The sequence below is a fragment of the Cetorhinus maximus genome, chromosome 7 (assembly GCF_964194155.1).
Source record: "Cetorhinus maximus chromosome 7, sCetMax3.hap1.1, whole genome shotgun sequence".
Taxonomy (NCBI): Eukaryota; Metazoa; Chordata; class Chondrichthyes; order Lamniformes; family Cetorhinidae; genus Cetorhinus; species Cetorhinus maximus.
In genome coordinates this window covers 86,552,074-86,565,130 of record NC_135885.1, presented here as the reverse complement: position 1 = coordinate 86,565,130, position 13,057 = coordinate 86,552,074, and the positions used below count along the sequence as shown (strand labels likewise).

General features: G+C 42.3%; 1 protein-coding gene across 1 annotated transcript in view; it reads left to right on the top strand.

Annotated features, from left to right (window-relative positions):
• Positions 1 to 13,057, top strand: part of LOC144682919 (progesterone receptor-like) — a 372,394-nt gene that overhangs the window by 221,505 nt on the left and 137,832 nt on the right. The window contains exon 4 of the mRNA XM_078545813.1: positions 9,088 to 9,204. Coding sequence (XP_078401939.1) covers positions 9,088 to 9,204 — 117 coding nt within the window. The remainder of the gene's footprint in view (positions 1 to 9,087; positions 9,205 to 13,057) is intronic.

Below are 13,057 nucleotides of genomic sequence, written 5' to 3'. Positions count from 1 at the left end.
GTGGTTGTCCTCTTTTGCAGGGCCACCAAGCCACCGCCTCCCAAGCCAGATTGGTGATGCTGCGGCCCCTCCTGCGGCCAGAGCAGGGGTAGAGGACATCATAGCGGGTCTCCACGGCATCCAAAAGGTGTATCAGGGATGCATCACTGAATCAGGGGGCTGCAGTCTTCTTGCCTTTCGGGGCCATGTCTTCCATGCGGCAGTCCTGGGCTGGAAGCTCTGAGAGGTGCGCGTGGCTGCACTTTAAATATGGCACCTGGCATGAGGAACAGTGAGGTGATGGTGTGGCAAGCGAAATGGAGGCCACCAGCCAGCAAAACGCGTGTTTCCCGGGAATGCATGATTAATGAGGCGGGATTGGGACGATACGGCATGAAAAGCCGCCGTTGCAGCCAGCAGGTAAAACATTCTTTTTCCCGCCCACTACCCCACTTGGTGCAAATCTAGGACCATTCTGCCCGAAGTCACTTTGCAATTCACACCAGGCTTCGCTTCACTGAAGTTTCTTTTCAATCCACCTACTGATGATTGAAGTACACTTAGGGGCAACTGTGAAAGACACAATATCAAGCTCAGATCACAAAACCATGAGGTATTGGGAAATATGGGCACAGTACTGTATGTATGACACATAGACCATTTACAGGATTGAGCAGGACCACTGTGCCAAAGAAAAGGCAGACCCTAAACTTGTACCAGGAACCTTCCTACACATTTTTAAATTATGTCTTTGCAATCAGCCATTCTGGGTAGAGGGTCAGGGGACCAAAAGGATCATGACCAATCGTCACATTCCATCTATGTGGTGCTTATTGAACCTACTCAATGCAGAGCACAGACTCCCCTCAATGAATAGGCCAGCACAACATTTACCACTAACTACAGGAAGATGCAGGCTTCCTCTGCAGTTGAAGCACACGTGAGATATATCTGGTTCGTGGAAATCTGAAAAACTGCCCCCCAAAAAGCTGCTGAGGTTAGATTAATTGAAAACTTCTGAAAATAAATGAATGGATTTTTATTAGGCAAGCATATTAAGAGTTACAGACCCAAGGTGGTGGGGAGAGGTGGTGCGGTAGATAGAATTTAGATACAGATATATATGATCCAAATGAATGGCAGAACAGGCTCAAGAGCTGAATGGCTAACTCCTGTTCCTATTTTCCTATGAATCAGAACATATGTGCAACTTATGCCTAGAAATGAAGAAATTCCCAATCGATCTGGAGCTCGCTTTTGGAGAGCCACTCAGCCGAGACAACACCAATACAGCACAGAAACCCACCCAACTGATAATGAAGGCAGAGACCCTCCCCTACCTATACGTGAATTGCCAGAAACAAGTTGCTGCAACCTCTTGACCCCCTTACCTCCCAGTTCAATCACAGTCATGCCAGGAAACCTGAATGTATAGCCAGGATTTTATGGGGTGCAAGGGAATGAGCTGCAAGGTGGGGGAGAATGTAAAATTGGCTGGGATGCAGGATGGCATGCCCCTTCCCTTCCTGCTGTCGCTGGTATTTTACCAGCGGTGGAGTAGGTGGTGGACGACCCAGCCCTTGGCCCAATTGAAACCCTTAAGTGGCAAATTTAGGGCCATTGCAGGTGGTATTTCACCAGCAGCAGTTAAGCCGTCTGCCTCGTGAGGAGACTGCCATGCTCTCCTTGTGGGCTCAGGAGGACCTCCCGATCGGGCACTCTAGCCCACAGAGGGCCTCCCAGTAGTAAGGGCTACCCCCACTGAGCGACCACTTTCTGCCCTCACAAACAACCCCTACCCCGCCGGGGCCTGCCTGACTAACCCCAATGAGCTCCACAAAAATCACTTTAATTCCAGGGCACCCTCCACGTGGCTGGTCCAGGTTGGCTGAGGTCCCAGCAGTGGCCACTGCTCACTCTGGTGCTGCTGGTATTGAAGAGCTGCTGGTCCTCCAATTGGCCAGCAGCTCTTGGAGGCAGGACCTTGTTGTTTAAAGGGGCGGAAGCCCTGGCTGCAAACATTTAATTGCCTGAGGATTGTAAAATCTAGTCGGGGCTTCCATGGCCAACTGAGGCGGGGTTCCCCCAACTTTCCTGCTGGTGGATGAGGCCACTATATCCTGGCCCATGAGTGCAATTAGCTCCAATGTAAAATAGTTTTCTAAGGTATACATGTAAATGTAATTTTTTGATAATTTAATTAAAAAGATAATTAGGAAAGTTATACCTGAATAAACAATTCTCTACTAAAGGAAGATTTTTGGATGAATGCACTACTCTGTCAATTTTCTGCAAAGATCAAGTCTATTTTAAAAGGTGGGCTTGGAATTTTGTGTTGTTTGCTCAGTAAATATTCAATCCAAAGTATAATATTTGAGTATTTACATAGAGAACTGTAAATTTTATATTTGCAGCATCTCTAGTTTAAAGAATAATAGCATGAGTGTTTCATGCTAATTTTAGAAGTTTCAATTGTTTAAATTGTGCTGGCAATTACAATGATTTCAGTGTGATTGTTATATACAGTACTGTTGTTAGCTGTAAGAACAACATGGCAACATGGTATTACGGAGAACAGCATAGCAACATACTGAACAAAGCTCCCCTTTGCAGCTATGATTCTAAAATTTGATCATGAATTGTTTGAAGTGGCAGATTTATGTAAATAATAGCTGATAATTAACTTAGGCCTGGTCTTTCCTTGGCCAATGGTATGTGACCCGCCTTCTCAATCCTTTAAGAGTGGATCAATTAAGTATCCAGGGTGGGTTTCTGTTGTCAAGTCCTTGTTTTTCACTTGAAGGAAAGGAAATCAGATGTTGCAGCTGCAATTAAAGGTTGAAAGCTTAAAAATCCATGAGTCATTGCAGGACTTGAGGAGGCAGAGACAGAGCAAAAGCACAGGGAGAGAACATGGCAGGAGGTGGACCAGCACTGAGGTGTTCAAAGACACAAGAGTTGTGCAGCAAAGATAAGGGCAAAGGAGGCAAGGGTTTTGGAACCCAACACAGGATCTGCCAGAAGAGGATGATACAGGAGATAAAGGAGTTAATACGCACAGAGAGCTCACCAACGACCACCGACCCCCACCCAAGCTGTGCAACCCTCTCCTGCCATTCCACAGTTCCTTATCCCGCTTTCAAACAGCAAGGATGCTCGTGATCGAGGTAGTGCAAGGGTGGGAGATGGAGACGTTGGAGATGAGCTTCAGATTAAAGTTGATAATTGGATGGCGGTCTCCTGCAGTACTGAAATTAATTACAAGTTCCATATATTCTCACCTTCTAATATTGATCATTCTCTCCTGAATTGAAAGTTCACTCACTTAAAATGAATTACCTTACTGCTGCTGACTGTTCACAAAAAGTGAGGACAAACAGCCTGGTTGCTCCAGAGAACCCATTCCCGCCTGTGATTTCACTAATCCACCATGACACCTTGGGCTGAATTTTATGGGCTACTGCCATATGTGCTTTTGGCTAGGAGGCACGTAAAATATGATAGGTGTCGCGCATGCACACGAAAGAGCGCACAGTTCCCTGAGACTAAGTGCTGTCTCAGGGAGAGCGCTGAAAGTTTTATAAACTTAAAAAATAGAAAAATTAAAAAATTACTAACATGTCCCCCCATGTGACAATGTCACACGAGATGGGACATGTTAATAAATATCACATAAAGTTTATTAAAGTTTTTTAAAACAGACATGAAACCTCATCCCACCAGTGGATGAGGTTTCATGTTTTTTCAGAAGCCCGCTGGGGCTCCTGGCCTGCCCGACAGCCTTAAGGTTGGACAGGCAGGGCCTTTAATTGGCTTAAGTATCCTGTCAATGGCCTCAATTGGCCATGGACAGGTCGGCGGGCAGACAGCTGATTTCGCTGTCCGCCCGCCTTCCTGAATAGTTAAATGGGGCAGGATGACGTCGGGTGTTCCCCCTGACATCATCCCGCGTCATTTTCATGTCGGAGAGCGGGCCCTGCCCCCAACTCGCTGACGGAAAAATTCTGGCCCTTGTTGTTTTAGTTCCAGCAGTGCCCACTACTGAGTTCTGGAGCTGGTGGGACTACAAGAGCTACCATCCAATCAGATTAGCCGCAGCTCTCAAGGGTGGGACTATCTTCCAATGAAGGGACAGAAGTCCCATGCTGTGCTTGTTAAGGCTACCCGCAGCATATTATCGATGTTGGGCAGCCTTTTTTAAGGTTGTTTGGTATATGACTGACTTTTCGAATTGGGGGGGCAGGGGAGGGCTTGGCGAGCACTACTCCTCCTTCCCACCCATAAATTCATCCTGTTATTTGAGTACCAGTGCAGATACACCAAGTTGGGAATATATGACGAGTGAGGCAAAGTATATATCACAAGGTAAGACCATCAGTGAACAGGAGCAGCAGGGAGGAGATAATTATGAACTAAGGGCAGAAATGACTGGCCTTGGCCACAGTACCAAGGGACTCAGATCTAAAAAAAACAATGGCCTCACGTGTAGGGAATGGAAAGTCTTCTTTCTGGAGGAGTCGGCAAATTACATCTGCAATGCAACAAAGGAGATATGTCAAGGTATTCAGAACAGTGTGGTGACTGTGGCAATCCAGCAGACTTTTATGGCAACAAAACATAAGGAGAATGTTCTAAGGGCTGCGACTTAATTGTTTTCGCTGAGACATTATTCGGAATAAATCTGCCCAATAAAAGTGGACTAGGAATAGGCACAGATGACAGCATTTCTCATAATGGTGGTAACACAATTGCATCAATCCAACCCCTCCAACACCAGCAGAGGAACGAGCTTCCCACCTGCTTCAGAGAACAATTGAACACACACTCATGGTCAGGGGTCCTCTGGGCAACAGCAATCATAACTTGATAGAATTTCACGTCCAGTTTGGAGGGGGGAAATGTAAGTCTAAGACTAGTGTTTGAAACCTTAATAAAAGGAGTTGTAAGGGTATGAAGGCAAAGCTGGCTGAAGTGAACTGGGAAATTAGATTAAAAGGTAGGAAAGTAGAGGTGCAGTGGTACCTTTTAAGGAGATATTTAATAACTCAGCAAAGATTTATCCCAGTGAGAAAGACTCTTAGAAAAGAATGTGTCATCCGTGGCTAAATAAGGATTGTATCAAATTGAAACAAACACCGTACAAATCTGTAAAGATTAGTCATAGGTCAGAAGATTGGACAAATTTTAAGAACCAGCAAAGAATGACTAAAAAAAGTAAAGCGGGAGAAAGTAGAGTATGAGAGAAAACTAGCTAGTAATATAAAAACAGATAGTAAGAGTTTCAACAAGTATTTAAATTGGAAAGGAGTAACTAAAATGAGTGTTGGTCATCTAGAGAGTGAGTCTTGGGGATTGATAATGGAAAAAAAGAAAATGGCAGAGGCATTGAATGGGTATTTTGTGTCTGTCTTCACTGTAGAAGTCTTAGAAAACTTCCCAAAGTTACTCGAAAATCAAGAGGTGAAAGGGAAGGAGGAAATCAATTCCCATTGCTGGGGAAAAGGTGGTGGGGGAACTATTAGACCTAAAGGCTGACAAGTCCCCAGAAGCAGATGGCCTTCATCCTAGGGTCTTAAAAGAAGTGACTGGGGAGATGGTTATAATCTTCCAACATTCCTTAGATTCTGTAAGGATCCCAGCAGATTGGAAAATAACAAGGTAGAAGACTAAAACAAAAACAGAAAATGCTGGAAAAACTCAACAGCTGTAGCAGCATCTGTGGAGAGAGAAACAGAGTTAACATTCTGAGTCCATATGACCCTTCTTCAGAGCTGAAGAGAATTGGAAATGTGAAGTGGAAATTGCTTTTATCTTGGCCATTAAGATAGAAGACTACACAAGTAAAGTGCATATGGTGTAGGGGGTGACATTTTAGCATGGATAAAGGATTGGTGAACTGATGGAAAGCAGTGGGTAGGGATAAATGGGTCTTTTTGGATTAGCAAGCTGTAACTAGTGGAGTGGATCAGTGCTGGGGCCTCGACTATTTACAATCTACATCAGTGACTTGAATGAAGGGAGTGAATGTATAGTAGCTAAATTTGCTGATGACAGCGAGATAGGTAAGAAAATAAGTTGTCAATAGGAGGTAGAGAGTTTGCAAAGGGATATAGATAGGTTAAGTGATTAGGAAAAAATTGGCGGACAGGAAAGTGGAGTTGAGACCATAACCAGCTCAGCCATGACCTTACTGAATGGCGGAGCAGACTTGAAAAGCCGAATGGCCCACTCATACAAACAAACGAATTAGGAGGAGGAGTAGGCCACTTGGTTCCTCGAGCCTGCTCCACCATTCAATAAGATCATGGCTGATCTGAATGTAACCTCAACCCCAAATTCCTGCCTACTCCTGATGACCTTTCACCCCCTTGTTAATCAAGAATCTATCTAGCTCTGCCTTGAAAGGGCTGGATGGGAGGGTGAGGGGTTGTGAAGATTGAGGGCTAGAGGGCATGACAACTTCTAAAACAACTAGGACTGTATACCGCCCCCCCCCCCACCCCCTCCACAAGTGAACATTGGGTTTTAAATCAAGGCAAGTCTGCCGAGACAAGAAATTTCCTGACTCGAGCTACCAGCCTCAGTAGTGAAAATCCAGCCCTCTAACTCTGCTTCTGTATCCAGAAATACTGCCTGGACTGCTGAGTATTTCCAGCATTTTCTGTTTCTTTTATTTTTTTATTTACCTTAGATTATTGTTTCCCTTTGCATGAGCTGAAAATTTATCATGAACTCGTCAGCCAGGGAAGAAAATTTCTTTGTATCTAAAGGATAGTTTAAGGGTCTGATTTTAACTAACTTGAATTTATGCATTGGCCAAAAATTCATGGTCCACCGGTTGTATGATTTTAGCACAGCAAGTGTTTGCATAGTTTTAAATGTTGGAAGCATATAATTATTTATGTGGCGATCCTTGGCTTGGGCTGACAGGTGGTAAGCAACATTTGCACCACACAAGTACCAGGCAATGACCATCGCCAACAAGAGAAACCTAACCATCTCCCCTTGATGTTCAACAGCATTACCATTGCTGAATCCCCCATCATCAATATCCTGGGAGCCACCATTGACCAGAAACTTAAACTGGACCAGCAATATAAATACTGTAGCTACAAAAGCAGGTGAGAGGCTGGAATTCTGCAGTTGGTAACTCATCTCCTGACTCCCCAAGCCTGTCCACCACCTAAAATGCACAAATCAAGAGAGTGATCAAATACCCTCCACATGCTTGAAAGAGTACGACTCCAACAACACTCAAGGAGATCGATGACATTCAAGACAAAGCAGTCCATTTGATCTGCATTCACTCTCTCCACCACCAGCACACAGTGGCAGCAGTGCCTACCATATATATATACAAGGCGCACTGCAACCATTCACCAAGGCTCCTTTGAGCACCTTCCAAATCTGTGAGCTCTACCACTTCAACCAACAAGGACAGCAGATGCATGGGAATACTACTGCAAGTTCCCCTCCAAGCTACACACCAGCCTGACTTGGAATTATATCCTCCACTATTGCTGGGTCAATATCCTGGACCTCCCTCCCTAACAGTACTGTGGATGTACCTGCACCACATGGACTGCAGCAGTTCAAGAAAGTGGTTCACCACCACCAGCTTGTCAAGCACAGTTAGGGTTGGACACTAAATGTTGGCTTTGCTAGTGATGTGCACATCCCATGAAGAAATTTTTTTTAAAAACCTCATGCTCACAATCAATTTTTGCTGGGATTTTAAACTGGTAATGATTTGGTGAAATCTCTCTTTGGTCTTATCTGTAGAGGTGACAATGGCACTGATAGCAATACAGGCAAGACTGAACCCATTTGCATCACACTGTAATACAGTACAACAAGAGAGATGTTGGAACAGCAAACTAGATGGGGTAGATCCTGGGATTGTTTTGGTAAAATGATAAAAATAAGTGCAAAATGTTTGACCTGTTTGAAAGTTTGCTTTCAATACACAATTCTGGGCCTAATTGTTGATTACCATAATTTGAATATGCCGATTGGGTGCTAAAACAAACACCTATAGGTTTAAATGCTGATTTAAGTGCAATTTTTGTTGAGCAGTATATGTGAGCTTCACGCACCCACTTTACTGGTGGTGTTGACTACGTTGGCTGACACACAGCAAGGCTCAGGGAATGAGTGAGAGGGTGCACATGTTCTCAACCCAGCACCAGAGGCCCTGGTGCAGGAGTTGGGATGTCTTGAACACACAGGAGGGGAAGAGTTCACCTTGCCCTCCTGCTCCTGTCCCTCTCTCCTGCAGGAGCTGGTGCTGCTCAGCCTGGCCTTCCGACCTCCTCCTATTCTTCCTGCCAAACAAGGAGGAATCCTAGCAAATTCTGATGATGAAGCATTCCTTTTCTCCTGTTGACTCCCATAAGGTGACAAATAATGAGAAGCAGCACAGCTCTTCCTCTTTTTAAATTAAATCCTCAGGGAATTTCCCTGAATAAATGTTATTGGAGTGCAGGTGAAGTTTCACAAAGTGTCCCTGAAAATCTTCTGCTATATTTCAAATGGCCTTTTCAAACTTCCAGCAGTAAGTGAAGAGTAAAAGGTGATATACCTTTACTAGTGCTCAAAATCTTCTACAACTTATTTACTCCGAATCAGCTGGTCGATGTTAGGAGAGGGCATTAGTTCAAGCGCTATCCACCAAAATGCCGTGCAGCCTCCTTAATGAGCACTAGGCGGTAAATTATGTGACAATCAGCTGCTTAACAATCCTCTGAGTGGCCATTCATAGCGCTACTTTCAATTCCTATACCAATAATTACATCTCGCACTAAATGGGGGCTAACCCAAGTTCAGCAAAACCCCCTCCTCGCCACCCTGGAGGCTCTTTAGCACCTAAAACATTTGGAGACAATTGATCCCATCTAACCCCCACCCTCATGTGGTAGTCTAAAACAGATAATAGCAAGTTTTACATTTCTCCCAATTTTAATTTCTATTAAAGTTAGTTTGAATGCTAAATATCTACCCTTGATTTATCTAGTGCTAGCTCATTTCAGGTCTGTTATCTTTTATTGTGATGTTTAAATGTATGTTCCAGCAGTTTTTGAAAACAGTAACTTCACCTCTAACTTTCAGGGCAACATAAGTATCTATGCGCTGGAAGGAATGACTGCATCATTGACAAAATTCGAAGGAAGAACTGTCCAGCCTGCCGCCTCAGAAAGTGCTACCAAGCTGGAATGGTGTTGGGAGGTAAGAGAAAAAAGTTCTTCGATTTAAGTCAAAACAGGTAAATCAGATCTAATATATTCTGCATCCTAGCAAGATTGTATTGAACACTTTGATGTATAAATGTATAATTATAAGTGAATGCATATTATTTTATGGAACTAAAAATTATATTCCTTGCCCAGTGAGCCTGTAATTCACATAAATGAAAACTGGAATTGATAGTAAGTGTAAAATTTCACTGAATAGTTTGATCTTTTCTGCTAATTTTCTCCTATGTGCCATGCCATTTATGCAACACATTTTAAGTAGGATCCCAAATGCTATATGAATATGTTCATTATACTTACAGAACACAAAGTGTGGCACAATATTTTTTTACAGTAGTGCAATCAAATCATATTCCTACATCTCACTCCCCCTATCTCCTACTACCAGTAGTGTGTCATTACTGAGAAGTGTGCAGTATTGGAAGAAAATGAAGATATGCCATTCATCAAGTTTTTAGTACTTTATTTTACATTTACATTTCCAATTAACAAAAATACAAAACAAATCACAATATGGATAGGGTTTCTAAATGGTTCTTTGCCATTTCACCAGCTTAAAATTCTGAGGGAAATTCTGAATTCTGAAGTAATGTTTTTTTAAAAATAAGTTCCTTATGATCATTGGGAATGACAGTTTAACTACCAACTAATTGTGTGAACACTTCCCAGACGGTATTCTGAAATGAAAATAGATCTGGGTGAAAATTGCAATTTACATATTCAGAAATACTCAGAATCATACCAGATCACTTCAGAGAGGCTGCAATTTCTACACCGTTTTCCACAAGGTGGCTCATTAATAATGAACTAAACTCATTTGTAAGGGCAAGTATTGAAAACAAATCAAGCTAACTTGGACCACTTGTGTTGGAAAGGCCTTTTTTTTTAAATAAATGAATTGTATATGTACGGTGGGACAATTTGTCTATTATTCTTTTTGTACATATAAGCAATACCACTTTGGAAATTATGGCAGTTGTTTATGCTCCTCCCTTTTGCATGAACTGATGATGCCAGTGACTGGAAGAGAGTGTTGGCAGTAAATAGGTAGGTACTTTAAAAACTGAAAGAGCTATGTATTTCCCCTGATGTTTAGTAGCTGTGTATTTGTCCAAATGGGGGTCTTTGTCTGAGTTAACTGGCTATCTGGTGAAGCATGAAACCAATTTGTCAGGTTGGCTCATTGCAGTTTTTGTCTGTTCCCCTTATACTATGTTTACATGTCATCTACTCGAGTAGTACCAACAGCAATTTCAGAGTGATGCTGGAGGGTAGCTGTAGTCATGCTACCCATTGGCATCATTGCAATCTTGATCGATGCGCATCTGCAGTCCCTTTCTACTAATTGAGTAAAGCTGCTGGAGCAATCAATGCTTTCCAATTGATAGAAATGGAAAGGCAGCCTGTTACAAAACTTTTTTTATATAAGAGAAAGCTAATGACCAGCTCCTGATGGCCCAATGAGTAAAGGCACCACCTAAAGTAGCACTAAGCCATGCAGGTTGCAAGTTCAATTCCTGATCTGTGCTGAATTTTTATAATGACAAAGCAAAGATTGATAACTCTGGGTGGTAGGGAGGCAGGGGTTTAAAAGTTAGGGTGCCTGGATGCTGCACTAAGGATCTTCACTCATACTCTTACAACCATTCCCCCAGCTTTTACAAAACACAATGCCTTCAATGCTGACTACCTGGCTCTTGCGTTTCCTAAAACTAAGCTCTTTGATGTTGTGCAGCTTGGATTGAGACTGCCAGCACACACTGTACTCTCAAACCTGAACAGCTGAGAGAGCAGAGAGAGACTTTATTCCCTTTCTCAGGGTTAAAGAACTAAACTCAAACTTGGATTGTAGAAGATGAACACAATGTGCCTCAAACACTGTGTACTGTGTGTTAATGTTTAACAGTGCATTATTTTCTAAACTATTCATTTTCAATTAACAGAACATGGCCATCTTTACTAAAAGAAAAACCAGCAAAGGGTCGAGTTAGCTACTTGGGTAGAAACAGGTTATTCCCTTCAACCAGAAAAACTTGATGTAAAAATACCAGATTCTACTTCATAAATCCTGTAAAGCCAGATGCAAACTTTAGAACCAATGTGATTGGTTTATATAATTTGCAACATGTTTGTTATCCAAATCAAATGCAAACATTCTAGCATTTTGCAGCTTTAGGAGCTACAGTTATTTTTCACAACAGTTCCACAGCATAAGCATGGTTGCAGTGCTTAACCTTTCCATATATGTTAATTTTTGTGCATACATTGTACAAATCTCAAATTTTGTGCTTATTTTTTGCTTTAACGCACCTGTATATTTTATTTTGGTGATGTAATGCACTATGGATCTTGACTTTCATCTATTCTCCTGTTAATGGATTGGTATTCTGGAAGGAAGAGATCAAATAGGCCCCTGGACCTTCTTCATTCAAAATCTATTCCAAAACCTTCCGAGGGGAAACAAGGTCTTTGCGGAACTGTTACCTCTCAGTAAATATAATCAACTGAAAGTGCATATTTGTTACTAGTGAACTACTGAGTTGACTTTATCTAATGAAGCTCCTGGCATGGAACCTTGCATCCCCAAGAGCAAATATTGGGAAATCAGAGGCATGGTCCCCATAATTTCTGGAAAATCAGGATAGTGTTTCCCAGTGACCAGGGTTCCATATTTGTGGCACACAGTTCCAAACCTGACTTCTAGGTCCAAGTTGTGAAAATTTAGGTTTCATTTTATCAATCACAGAACAAGCTCAGGAGAATGCTACTTTTTTTGAAGGGATATCAAAGCAAATTCATCAAAACATCTTAACTGATAGGTCATTAATCGCCCTGATGTGGAAAAACCATAAGCGGGACGAAAAGTAAATCAGTACTAGGTTGAATATCTTATGTACCAGTAGACTTAATAAACTTGATTGCATTAGCGAGCTGGCCTACAGCTTTTTATTGTGTGTAAGGGACAAGAACATGTTTTGTTAACAAGTGTTGTGCGCATACCTCTTAACTAGGAAATTAGAGACATAACCCACAGAAATAAGCAGCAAATAATTGAAATCAGGAACATTTGTTTTTCACTGTAGGCATCCCACCAAGCCTGTTTTGAGCCTTAATTTTCAAATCTCTGTAAAGCATAACCTTAACTCACGTTGTAAACCACAGCTTCTGTGAGCTACTGTAATTCTAGTATTATACCAATTTAATTTTTTATACTGTGCTTCTGAACCCTGATTTTGAGAGGATCTATGCTGCCAGCAGTGCCTGACTGAGGTGAGAGTAAGTCAGAACTGCAAACTGAGTGATAACCAGTGGGTTCCATTTTGCGCTGAAGAAACATTGTCAGTCAGGTATGGTTGTGCTGGTGACCAGTGCCAACCTCACTGTAACCTGTAAATTTACCCCTGAAGTCCCAAATTTCCCTTGTTTGGGGCAAACCATGCCCCAGGTTTTGCCCTCACCCACATAACATAGGGGCCTGCTTGTTTAATTACCCTGGCCTGCAGAAGAAAAGGTTATTTTAATCAACAAAGAGTAATGTTAATTGCATTTTTCTCCTTGTATTAGCTTCAATTATTGTGGACGCTGCCATTTCTGCAAAATAATTTTTTTTTTCCAAAGTCGTTTCAGCAAATTGTTGCCATTTCTTCAGGAGTTCCGCTAGCACTGCATGATTTAAATAAGGAAAATGGGTTCATGTTATACACATCTTGATATCACTTGTTAAGACATGCCAGAGGTGACTCAGCTTTGCCACCCTTTGTGTTACTGGATAGGTTGCCACAGATCTATACCATCTGCTCCAGGAATCCGCTGCAACAAAGACAGCT